This window comes from Larus michahellis, chromosome Z (assembly GCF_964199755.1).
Source record: "Larus michahellis chromosome Z, bLarMic1.1, whole genome shotgun sequence".
NCBI classification, from domain to species: Eukaryota; Metazoa; Chordata; class Aves; order Charadriiformes; family Laridae; genus Larus; species Larus michahellis.
The window spans coordinates 73795091-73808122 of NC_133930.1; the positions used below are offsets into that span (position 1 = coordinate 73795091).

Consider the following 13032-nt stretch of genomic DNA (forward strand, 5'->3'; position numbering starts at 1 on the left):
TTCAGTGTGTTAAACAGAAAACCTGATGATTGTATAGTATAACACTCAGACATGAGCCTGGAAGTACAAAAAGTGTACATTTGCTCAATCAGAAAGGAGCATGGTCTGTGTATGTGCCTCCATATAAAGTATTTGCTGTACCAATTGTCTGATGCAGCTGTAGTAAAATGTCCCTTGTATGGACAGTGAAGTATGAAGCCAAACATGAGAAGTCTACAAAATATTGGACCTTAGCAAGATTTGGATCAAATGTGTGCTTTCCTACAAGCTTCATCTGGCCTTGGATTGGACTATGCAAGTGTTCAAAATGGGGGCTTATATTTTGGAAAAAAAAAAAGTAAAAATCAGCTGATGCAGACTTGGTTTTCAGTGTCTGCTGGATAGTATCTGATAAGAAGTCTATCCAGTGTCTGCTCGATAGACAGCTTACTGTGTGTTTTATGCTGGAGAAGTCCTGTCTCCTCACTTTCTTGATTAATAAAATGGGAATTATACCAGATACCTTCTCAGTAGCCCTCTAAACCTTGTGTAATGCTCGCTAGAGTGCTGTGATGAAAGGTGTGTGTTTATTAACAATGTGTCATTTAACATTCTTATTACCTGTGATTTAATAGAAAGTATATGACAAAATGATATAGTATATTTTTAACTCAGCAGTGACTCAGATATGAATGGTGATCATGGTGTGTGGTTCGTTGTAGGTGTTTTTTTTAGTAGTATCTGCATGGGTAGGACTGTTTTATTATTTACATATGTTGACTTGGTATACCTGATATTAGACTGAGTTGCTGTCTATATGTACATGTTTCTGCATAAGACTGGGGACATCATTGATTACTGTGGTGCTGATGCTATGGATAAAGCTTGTGAGGGTCTGGTTATCTGTTCTGAGATATCTCCACATCTGTGGTTACGATCCTTAGTCATGGCTCTGCCAACAAGGGAATTCATCCAACTGCAATATTCATGCCATGGAATAGTTCCTGAGGGAAAGCTGTTGGTGACTGTCATACATCTTCAGAAATACAGTGCTCTGAAAAGAAAGAAGAGAACCTGAAGTGTTGGAAGGAGTTATCTGAGCTGCCCATATCAGGACAGACATATATTAAGCGCCTAGTTCAGAAAAGCATCCAGAACACAGGCTTTGTATAGCATCAAACCAAAGTCATGGCCACAACACCATTTTTTATGCCCTGTTGTATAGTTAGGACCTGTCATAAGAGATTAGAAGCCACTTTCTATCAACTTTGGCACAGGTATAAGTCAGGAGCAGTTCTGCTAGCATTACTATGACATGAGAGGAGACTGCAAAATATCTGTTAGCAATAGTCAAATTTAATTTGATGTGGAAGGAGGGTGGGTGCTACTGTAACACAGATGTTATGAGAGTTATGATCCAATCTAACCAATACCACAACATTGTTCAGAGTGTTTCATCTCTGAAGTAACTCTCCCAAGATCAGCTGAGATAATGAAACTGGGAGTGTTTCTCATTCTTGTCAGATGAAAATTGTCATGGAAGTGAAAGTGGTGGCCGGCAAGACAAGTTACAATCTCAGTGATATAAAAATCATAGACTGGTTTGGGTTGGAAGGGACCTTAAAGATCATCTAGTTCCAACGCCCCTGCCATGGGCAGGGACATCTCCCACTAGACCAGGTTGCCCTAAGCCCCATCCAGCCTGGTCTTGAACACCTCCAGGGATGGGGCCTCCACAACTTCTCAAGGAAACCTGTTCCAGTATTTTGCCACCCTCACAGTAAAGAATTTCTTCCTGATATCTAATCTAAATCTCCCCTCCTTCAGTTTAACACTGTTACCCCTATGCTTCCTGATAAAGAGTCCCTCTCCATCTTTCCTGTAGGCCCCCTGTAAGTATTGGAAGGCTCCTATAAGGTCTCCCCATGCCTTCTCTTCTCCAGGATGAACAAACACAACTCTCTCAGCCCATCCTCACAGGAGAGATGCTCCAGCCCTCTGATAATTTTTGTGATTTAGTCGCCCTCCTCTGGAGTCACTCCAACAGGTCCATGTCCTTCTTATGTTGGGGGATACTCCAGGTGGGGTTTCACAAGCGTGCAGTAAAGGGGGGAGAATCATGTCCCTCGACCTGCTGGCCACGTTTCTTTTGATGTAGCCCAGGATGCAGTTGTCTTTCTGTGCTGCAAGCACACACTGCCAGCTCATGTTGAGCTTCTCAACCAGGACCCCCAAGTCCTTTTCCTCAGGGCTGCTCTCAGTCCATTCTCTGCCCAGTCAAGAGGTTTTGCTCACCTTTTTTTGTTGAGGTTATCTGATGAGTTTTCCTTTCGCTAATGCTGTGTGATTTTGAAGCAATAGCTTTGCTTTATAAGTCCAACACTACAAAGTTTTAATTGACAGTATGTGATCTGGGATGGAATAACAAACCTCTCATCACTGATTGTTGATTCAAACACGGTGCAGCAACATGTTTGAAGTCTAATGGTGAATGAGTTCCTGCAATGGCTTAGTGATTCAATCCAAAGCAGAGGAGTGGCCATCTTACCATTAACTTCCGACGCTTTATTGCCTAAGCAGTAAAGATGCTTTTAAAGCCCACAGACTGTGGCTAGAGCTTTCCCATTAGCTGCAGCCTCTGAAGGATACAAACCTAAAGTGTCTGTGTTTAATCTCCTCTGAAAATCAGGTGAGGCTGTTCTTTTGTCTCTTGTGAGTAAAGCGAAAGCCTCTTTATTCCAGGGAAGTAATGGTGGTGCTGTTTGTAACTGTTTAGAAAAGCCTAACCGAGCTGGTTGCTTGAGTGGAGGGAGTGAGGGCAGTTGTGTAACCGGCAGGAAAGTCTGTTTCGGAAGTGAGGGGGTGAGTCTCAAAATTCTTGTTTATTTCTTCATTCATTTCTGTTAGCTTTCGAGTGAAGACAAGGGTTAATTAGATAGCAAATACCCTCAGGAAGCAGGATACAAAAAAAAATATTTCAAAGGGATGATTCACTGCTGTATTTCTGTGAAATTCAGGTCATACACTTTTCTATTTTGTATTCTTGCACGTGAAAATGCATGAGAAAGCAAGTCTATCTGTCCCACAGCCTTCAATAAATCAGCTTTTAGTAGAGCCAGGTCTCTTAGAGAAGTGAAACAGTGGGTTTGACTTCGACAGTCCAGCTTTGTGAAGATAGTATGTAGTTTTGTATTGTGCAAAGTGACAGAAAGATGAAAGAGGAAGAACATTTTATTGCAAGATGCTGAACAGCAAGTTCTCCAGACAGGAAATGTCTAGGAAATTCTTGTTTGTTCTGATTCTGCCTTGGTGGGTTAAAAAACAGTTTCATCTGGCTGCATAGTAGAGTACTCTTTTGGATTACTCTGGGTTGAATTTGACTGTGATGTCTATGTGCTTCCACAGACAATTTCAACATGTCACTCCTGGTACACAGAAGACTTGAGATAATGAGTTGTTTGCTGAATGTTTTGGTTGCTTTTTCTCTGTAGTAATTGGTTTTATGCAGACTTTACTTAGTGTATGGAGAGGAGTAGGAAAGAGTACGTATTTAATATGATTAATTATGTTTTCATATTCAGTAGAAAATAGCTTATAAAATATGGTGTCTTCTGTTTTTCTTGGAAAAGGTTTAACAGCAGTGAGTACTGTGCTTCAAAATGTGTCTTTTGAAGATGAGTTTTATTTGGTGCTCAACTTGTTGTTTTAAATAAAAACTCATTGCATGTTCTCATGAATATTTACAGGTGAGGAAGGGAATCAAAGTAGCCACATAAGAGCTCTGGGTATATTAAAGTGGGAAAAAAAATTAGTTACCTGAGCTGTAAAACTCTGGAGCTAACATCCTGATTTTGCAAACTGGGACATTGGCTCCATGCCACCTCAAAGTGTGTCAGTCACAAGCTCAGTCTGTGCAGTAGTACTCACCTATTCTTTGAAAGGCTTTAAATAAACAGCTGACTGACAGAGAGTGTTTGAGAGCTGGAGGTTATGGGTCCTAGTAACAAACAACAAACTGTAGGGCAAAGTTGTTTTTTTAAAGTGCCTTCATTTCCTGCCAAGAACAGTTAACTGAATTGTTCCCAGTCCAGTTTTGTTTAAAGTCTTCTTTCCGTGGCCTTTGTCAGGTTTGAGGATCTCTGTTTTTGAACATTACTGCAAGGGGCATGTCAGATATGACAACAGTGTCCTTGGAGTTCATCCCTGAACTTCTTGTATTTTGCTGGCACAGAAAGAATAACTGTTTATAAACTCATGATTGGTGTATCCCTCCATCATGCCTTCAGCAAAACAGGCACTTCTCTGTTGGTTTTGTTTAGCTGCTGCTAGCTGGCAAATTGGCTGGATGCTGATCTTTCAGCTATTTAGGAGAGGATTTTTCATGGCACTTAAAGTCTGTTGTGTGGAGACAAGCTCTAGCACACCAGATTTCTCTTTGCTTTGGTACATGTTGCTTTCTTGTGATGCTTAAGAAAAAAGAAGCACCTTTTTCTCTTCTGCCCCTCAGCAAAGCTTTGGGCAACTGTCTTCAGAAAAATTTAGCGTTTTCCACACACGGCCTAGTAAAATTTCCATGGAAGTGATTTCTGTGGAAAGGATGGAACGTGCATAATCCCATGATGAGAATTCATCAGCCACAGATAGGGTAGGGTTTTTGTAGTGCTATGCAAATTTAAAATATATTGTGTTATTTAATTTAAATAATGCATAGCACAAAATGTTTACTCTTTGTCTTTAATCATAAAACCTTCCTACTAAAACAAAAGTATAATTGAGATAGCCCCCAGCTACCCGATCACCTACTAATTGCCTCCCTTTACTGATGATAATATTCTTCTGCGTGTATAAGAACAAACAAGGCTCTAGTACAGTAATTTTATTTTTTCAGTCAGACTGGCTGTCAAAGCCGTTCTTTGTTGCCAGAGTAGGTTAGATGGAACAATGCAAAGTCTATGCTCTTCCTTTTGTAAGAATGACAATGCCAAGTATTCCCCTGTAGAGAACATGAATAGACCTATAAAGAAAGTGGCAGCTTCACCATTGCTTTCTGCTTATTCTAAACAGTCCAATAGAAAATTAAAACCACTAGTGAATTCCTGAAGGCGAGTCCAGAAAAATAACAATCTCTGTACATTTCTGTGGGAAACATGTATTATTTCTGTGCAATGCTGTAGGTTTTACTCTAACTAGGTTCTATAAGGTTTCCAAAAATAAATAGCTTGTTAATTAAAAATAGAGAACAAATATGGAAAAATCTTGCTTGGAGATTTTTTTTCTATGGAGAAGAGCACTGAAACTATGGTGAATGCTTAGAGGCACCATCAGTCACTTTAGGAGCAGTTAGATAAGCCTTCTAAATTGTCACATAGTATTTTGTCTACTAAATGTATACATGTTTATGTATGATATGCAGTCACAGTAAAAATGCAGCAAAATGAAAAAGTTGGTTTAAAAATGATTTAAAGATGGTAAAACTACACATGATTTATTGATTTCACAATTTTATGATAATTTAAGAGCCTCTATTTGGGTAAATATTTAAAGAGGACAGAAGTTAATTCCTTAATACTTTAAAAAATTGGGCTTTCTTTTTTTCCTTTAAATGTTCCTGAGGTTAGGGGTTGGCCAGTTTTTAAGGCTAGCTTGTTATATATTTACTTTTTAGCTCATAATTGCTAAAAAATGATGGTAGAACAGTAACAAACTGACAGGGCCATACCTGAGCTTACCACTAATGTATATTGTTTCCATATCCTTAGGGCCATGAAGCCTTTCGGGAGGCTTTCAAGAGGAAGAGCTAGTAGACTGCTCTGAAGTTGATACAAGCTTCTCTGAGAAAAAGAGCAGGGCCTGGAGGACCTGTGATAGGGAGCAACTGTTTTCAGATACCTGCATTAAATCTCAGCAGTGCTTTTCCGCCAGCTGCTGCAGAGCAGAAGATTAGCAGACATGTCCATAGCACTCAAGCAAGTCTTTAATAAAGATAAGACTTTCCGCCCAAAACGTAAGTTTGAACCCGGAACCCAGAGGTTTGAACTTCACAAACGAGCACAGGCCTCTCTCAACTCAGGCGTGGACTTGAAAGCGGCTGTGCAGTTGCCCAGTGGAGAAGACCAAAATGACTGGGTTGCTGTCCATGTTGTTGACTTCTTCAATAGGATCAACCTCATCTATGGAACTATCTGTGAGTTCTGCACAGAGACCACCTGCCCGGTGATGTCTGGAGGCCCTAAGTATGAATACCGGTGGCAGGACGACATGAAGTACAAGAAGCCCACAGCATTGCCAGCACCCCAATATATGAATCTTCTCATGGACTGGATCGAGGTGCAAATCAACAATGAGGATATATTTCCTACAAGTGTAGGTAAGTACAAGGAAAAAGTCCTAAAGCATAAACTCCTTTTCATTCTGTGTACTAAGCATGTTCTCTTCCCACTCTCATTCTTAGAGATTGTGAAATTCAAGCCTTTAAACAGCAGATAGGGAGGAGGTGGGTGTCTTGCAGGAATAGTGTGAAATGTATGAAAATTTAATTGTGGCTGCTAAATATGGTGGGCTTTGGTACCCTAAAACGTTTTCATTCTAGCCATTTGTCCCTGGTAAGCCTCTCAGGTTTATTACCAGGGGTGGTCAGTATTGCATTATTAACTTGTTGAAAGTTAATCAGTTTTGCATTGCTTTGCACTTTGCTTGGCTACTTAGGCAGATACAGAATAGATGGACAGCAAAGCCTAATTAGAGTAGTATCCTTCCTTCAAAGTGTGTACAGGCAGTGGAGAGGCAGGAATGCAATGAACTCTGCCCTGCCACCCTCTCGGACTTCCCATCCAAAACTGACAAATAGGGAAATGAATTATTCTCCAAATTACTGTTTCTAAGACTATATATAACTAACAAGCTTTGCTGCTGTTTAACTAGACAGGCCAGGTGAGACAGCTGTTAAGGGCAACACAATTTTCCTTTTATAAAACTATAGTCAGTTTCCCTAAAAAGTGGGGCAAGTAGGTGAAGAATCTTTGCTGGAATGGTTCCTGCTGGCTGAAGAGGGCTTTTCAGAAGAGTCATTGTATAGTGTAGACAGCCTAAACCTTTAGCTGTGGCTGCAGGTAATAAAAAAAGACAGGATGCTATATCTTAGAGATGTCAGTGTACTTATGTAATTTTTAGCAGTTTTAGTTAGTGAGTCCTGATTCGCTTCCTGCAAGTGGGAAAACTGGGAGCTTGCTGTAAGAAATGTGAGATGTTCTATATAAGTACTTGGCCCAGATGAGTAACAAACAATAAGAATGCTCATTTGTTAAAATAAGTTCAGCCAAATATTTTGCAGTTCATATGCAGCTAGGGCCTGCAGCTAATGGGTAGATGATACATCAAGAGGCTGCATCTATAAGTATTTCCTGACCTTTGAAATACCTTATTCTTGGCCTCGACAGCTATTTGTCTGGACAAACTTGTGATTTCTTTCACAGTTCCTATCACCTTTCTTTTCTGCACTAATAGGTAGAAAGAAGGCAGTAACTATATCTTTTAACCTGGATTTTGCCAGCACAGCAAGAAGGAGGAGGATTTCAAAGGAAGCAGCATTGTACTTTTTATGTAGTGTAAAATGGGTTTGATTTCTCAAGCATTTGTTGTTTTATGATTCTTCAGAGTGAATGATCTTTGAAATTGAAGGTGGGCTGAAGGTGTGGTGAAGTATGTGATTTTGCTTCCATTGGTATTTCTGCAGGCTTTTGTTATATCAATTTTCCATCTTGGAGTATTCCAGTAATACTCTATGCTACTGCACTTTGCAGATGCAGAAAATGTCTGGCTGCAAGCATGGGGAGTGGGTATCACATTGGCAGGCTGATGGGTTCTACTGAACCAACAAATAATCTATAACACACAAGCTTTCGGATCTAGATGCTCCCCCTTATGTTTGTTCTAAGTACGTCTGGAGGAACTTTTATCCTGAAGGCTTACCTATTGTAAGCCTAAGAACTGAATCAGTAACTACCCTCAATCTACTGTTTTTCTCCTCCTAGCAGCTTCTGCTGTTATAGATTAAATCAAATCTGAAGAAACTGAGGAAGGGGAAAGAACTGTGGTGTCTAGAATAGGAGTGGACTCTGATACAAGTCAAAACTGGAATGCTCGACATCTGTGAAAAATCTTTGTCTCACTCTGAATTGACACAAAGGGGAAGAGTCTTGAGCCTTTGTGGAGTGGTAGACTGTGCCATGGTTGTATTACAGACCGAGATGACTGGACAGTCCAATAAAGAGATTTTATAGATACCCTTCAGAGCATTACTCCATAGAGTAGCACTTTCATCCATATTCCACTCTCCCCTCCTCTTGAGCCTTTGTTGTAGATACCACAGTGGCCATCTGCACAGTTCTCATTATCTTTTTGATTCACCAATTTGTGGTATGAAACTGTTGGTAAAATTGCTTGAGAGGGCGGGCCTTAGATTTTACAGTTTTTAAAGAGATGCACACTGCACTGAATTTTGCATTCTGGGTACCTCTTCTCTCAGCAAATCCCTACTTAGGCACCCAGAATGGTCAAAGGGAAGTTCAGGTCTATTCCTGGGTAACTTACTTTTCTTTCAAGGGAATCTTTCTGATTTATTTGCGCATCAATTGCCTATCTGTAAAATGGAGATGATACTAGCAGCCAGCTTGTCTGAATACTTCTTATAAAGCTGTTGAATGAAATGCAGTCACTCAGCAAGTATGTTGTTACATGTTTTGCTTTTCACAATTGGATTAGAGAGAGAAGCTTTGTTATTGTATTGGGTAGTGGTTGCTCCTACCTGTTCTGCAGCAGCCTTTGTTTATATGCACCACAGGTTTAGTGTTAATGCAAATCTCTGTTTTCATTCAGAGAAATTAATGACAGTGAAAATCACGGAATCACGGAATCTTCAGAGTTGGAAGGGACCTCTAGAGATCATCTAGTCCAACTCCCCTGCTAGAGCAGGATTGCCTAAAGCACATCCCTCAGGGCTGCATCCAGGCAGGTCTTGAAAGTCTCCAGAGAAGGGGACTCCACACCCTCCCTGGGCAGCCTGTTCCAGTGCTCTGTCACCCTCACTGTAAAGAAGTTTTTCCGTGTATTTGAACGGAACTTCCTATGTTCTAGCTTGTGCCCATTGCCCCTTGTCCTGTCACTCGAAACCATTGAAAAGAGCCTGGCTCCATCCTCCTTAAACCCACCCTTTAGATACTTGTAAACATTAATCAGGTCCCCCCTCAACCTTCTCTTCTGCAGGCTAAAGAGTCCCAGCTCTTTCAGCCTTTCCTCATAAGGGAGGTGCTCCAGTCCCATAATCATCTTGGTTGCCCTATGCTGGACTCGCTCCAATAGTTCCCTGTCCCTCTTGAACTGGGGAGCCCAAAACTGGACACAGTACTCCAGTTGTGGCCTCACCAGTGCAGAGTAGAGGGGGAGAATGACCTCCCTCGACCTACTGGTCAGTCTTCCCTATGCAGCCCAGGATGCCATTGGCCTTCTTGGCGACAAGGGCGCACTGCTGGCTCATGGATAATTTGCTGTCTACCAGGACCCCCAGATCCTTCTCCTCAGAGCTGCTTCCCAGCATGTCCGCCCCTAACATATACTGGTGTTTGGCATTCTTCCTTCCCAGGTGCAGGACCCTACACTTGCTTTTGTTGAACATCATTTGGTTCTTCTCTGCCCAGCTCTCCAGCCTGTCCAGGTCACACTGGATGGCAGCACGGCCCTCTGGAGTGTCGGCCACCCCTCCCAGCTTGGTATCATCAGCAAACTTCCTGAGGATACACTCTGTCCCCTCATCTAGGTCATTAATGAATATATTGAACAAAATCGGTCCAAGTATTGACCCCTGAGGGACACCACTCGTTACGGGCCTCCAACTGGACTCTGTGCCGCTGATCACAACCCTCTGGGTTCTGTCACTCAGCCAGCTCTCGATCCACCTCACTGTCACCTCGTCTAGCCCATACTTCCTCAGCTTCCTAATGAGGATGTTATGGGAGACAGTGTCAAAAGCCTTGCTAAGGTCAAGGTAGATGACATCTACGGCTCTCCCCTCATCCAGCCAACCCGTTATAACATCATAGAAAGCTATCAGATTGGTCAGGCATGATTTGCCCTTGGTAAATCCATGCTGACCACTTCCAATAACTTCCTGTTCCTCTACGTGTTTGGAGACGACATCCAGATGATGATTGTTCATTCTTCAAAGCAGTTGAAATAGATCTTGAAAGATGATAAACTCAGATGTGAAAACGCAACAGGCTTAGGTATGTCCTTACTAACAGTACAATAGTTCTAAAGCATTGAGTGGCTGTAACTTAAAAATATTATTTATTGCTTTGAATCTTTGTATCATATGGTCTGCAGAGAATAGTTATGGAAAAAATGTATGTCCAGTGGATGGGATTTGGGCTGACCTTTCCATTAGCAAATGAGTTCAGTGAAGAGATACAGAGTCAGATTCATAGGAGCTGCACACAGAAACTTGAACACATTTTTCTCAGCTTAATCCTGTTACACCAAATGGAAGACAACAAGTTTATCTCAGGCAAACTATCTTAAAAGGAATTTTAAGAACAATGATTAAGCGCAGCTTTCATTGAGGAGCTACTTTCAAGGAAAACAATTTAAAGATAGGCATAGCCAGGCTTGGTGGGCTTTTTTTATGTGGTGGTGTTTTTTCTCTGTGGTTTAAAAAAAACCACAAATGCAGTTGAGTTACAAATTGTTATGAATGTTATATTTAACCCTCTAAGTGTTTACATTGGCATGATGACCTCTGGCCACTTACCAGTCTCTGTACTTCCTGTGGTCTGGTCCTATTTCCTTTCTGCGTTCTCCAGTCATTCTGGTATATTAATTCACTGGTAAAAAGCCTCTTCCTCTAGCCACTCTTCTACTGATACTGAACTGTCTGGCAGGAGAAAAGGGCGCCGGTATGGGAAGAGCTGTCAACAATTGTGCACAGGTGACAAAAACACATGGTGAACATTAGGACCACTTGGTATAGCAAAGCTTTAAGGACTGTCTTTATTATAAAAGGGCCTCACAACCTGTAGAAGATTTCAGACATGATAATGTCATTGTTCTTATTTCCATTATTATCCATTTCCTTTATCCATTTTAAGTGGATTTAAGGCATTTAAGAGGCTGACAGCTCTGGAAGCAAGTTCTGAAAGTTAAGCACAGATACACCCTGACCTGTCTCGGCTCTCACCGACTGGGAATGTAGGAACAGAACAGAGGAGCGTTCACTCTGTATGTGTGCTCAGGCCACTCTGGTGAAGCTATTCATATTACTCCCCAGCACGGATTTTTGTAGTGTGCTGGAGTTTTATTTAGCTTTAGCATAAACTTTTTTTCTTCAGTAAATAGTAGTTGCTCTTGCAGACATTTAGTAGTTTTACTATTTAAACACCTCTCAAAGGATGTATTTCCCAGGCTCATATGGACAACTTTAATACTCTATAGCCTCAGAAGTACCTTCACACACACACCTACATTTTTTATTTCTGTGCTTTTTGGTGAACAAGCTGAAGAAATCATTTGGAGCAGGAAGCATTACTTGGGAGGGCTGCAGTTTTTGGTGAACTGCAATTGTCAGCTTTCACCATATGTGTTTGGGCAGTGTCAAAAATGGAGCTAAGTAAGCAAGCAGCTCTCTATTGCTGTGCTCCCTTCAGGCTCTGATTCCCAAACAAGACAAATTCAGTTGCCTTTCTTCTCCTCATTGCAGCCTTAAATTGGAAGTAACTCTGGCTTGTTTGGATTTTCAGTGAATGTAATGTTTCTTTCTGTTGTAACAGTGGCTGGGAAAGACACTAAGATATTTAAGGCCACAGGGGATTATTTCATTTAATCTAATCTGACCTCCAGCATAACATGGTCAAGAGAACTTCACCACGTGATTTCTTCATCAGGTCCATGGTTTGAAATGAGAAGGCAGTCAGAAGACAGAGTGTTTTGCTGAAATAAACAAGAACGTGAACTTTTCTGACTTGATGTTATGAAAAACTTTTCCCAATGAGGACAGTAAAGCAGTTCAGAGGAGGCACAGAGAGGTTGTGCTGTCTCCATCCTTTGGGGTTTTCATGACCAGGCTGGATAAAGCCTTGAGCAACCTGATCTGATCTGATGGCTATATGAAGCAGAAAGCTGGGATACAGACCTCCCCAAACTTGTGCCAGCCTGAATTATCCTGCTATTCTTATTTCTAATTTCAGCACTGACAGACTGCTTCAGGAACAAGAGCTAAATTGATTCAAAACTGATTAAGCAGTTTAAGAAGCTGCAATTTGGCATTTAATGGAAGTACAAAATCACTTTTAAGCTATGAAAGTTTTTGTAGAGGAGGATTTCAAAGGTTATTAAGTTACTGTAATCGAATAGCCTAGTTATGTCTGATCAAAATGAAAACAGATTTTTAAAGTGTTTAAAGCCTAGGACTTCAGCTGAAAAATTAATGTATCTTTAGAAACACACTGCATGGCCCATGCTTAACTAGTAAACTTTGGTAGCTGGCAGATTCAGAGTTTTTGCACAGAGTATGTGTGTGATGCTGCTTCCAAAAGACGAGCCCAATATGTCACCACAATGCATTTATGAAGCAGATGAAGACTCTGGAGGGCCCTTATGGATGTGATTCGAAACAACTACTAAATCAAGAACTAAACTTCTTCAATTGTTTCTTACTAATGTTGTAGTAGAATTTTCATGGTTCTCTAGCCAGTAATAGTTACCACTTGGGGCACTTTTCTGCAGGGGCAGAGCAGCAGCTGACTGGTCGGTGTGAATAGAGACTCCTCAACTGCTTTTACTGAGCAAAGACCTCTTCACCATACAGCCTGTAGAAATGTGGGGATAGTGTTTGACATCATTGACTTTGTCTTACAACTGTCCCTGTCTTACTTCACTTCCAAAGGATGAGGAGGTGCCCAAGGTGTGGGCAAAGTGGCCTTTGCTGGCATTTGCTGCGTATAGTTTTTCTTCATTCTTTGCAGCCATTGCAATTGGATCATCTAGGAACTGCCATTGATTCAGGCA

The 13032-nt window shown here is 41.2% G+C and overlaps 1 protein-coding gene across 4 annotated transcripts in view; it reads left to right on the top strand.

The window, feature by feature from the left end:
- MOB3B (MOB kinase activator 3B) overlaps positions 1-13032 on the top strand; it is a 96804-nt gene that overhangs the window by 34863 nt on the left and 48909 nt on the right. For all 4 annotated transcript variants that reach the window (XM_074570474.1, XM_074570469.1, XM_074570471.1 and 1 more), the window contains one exon: positions 5739-6346. In XM_074570474.1, coding sequence (XP_074426575.1) covers positions 5929-6346 — 418 coding nt within the window. In that variant the 5' untranslated portion in view covers positions 5739-5928. The remainder of the gene's footprint in view (positions 1-5738; positions 6347-13032) is intronic.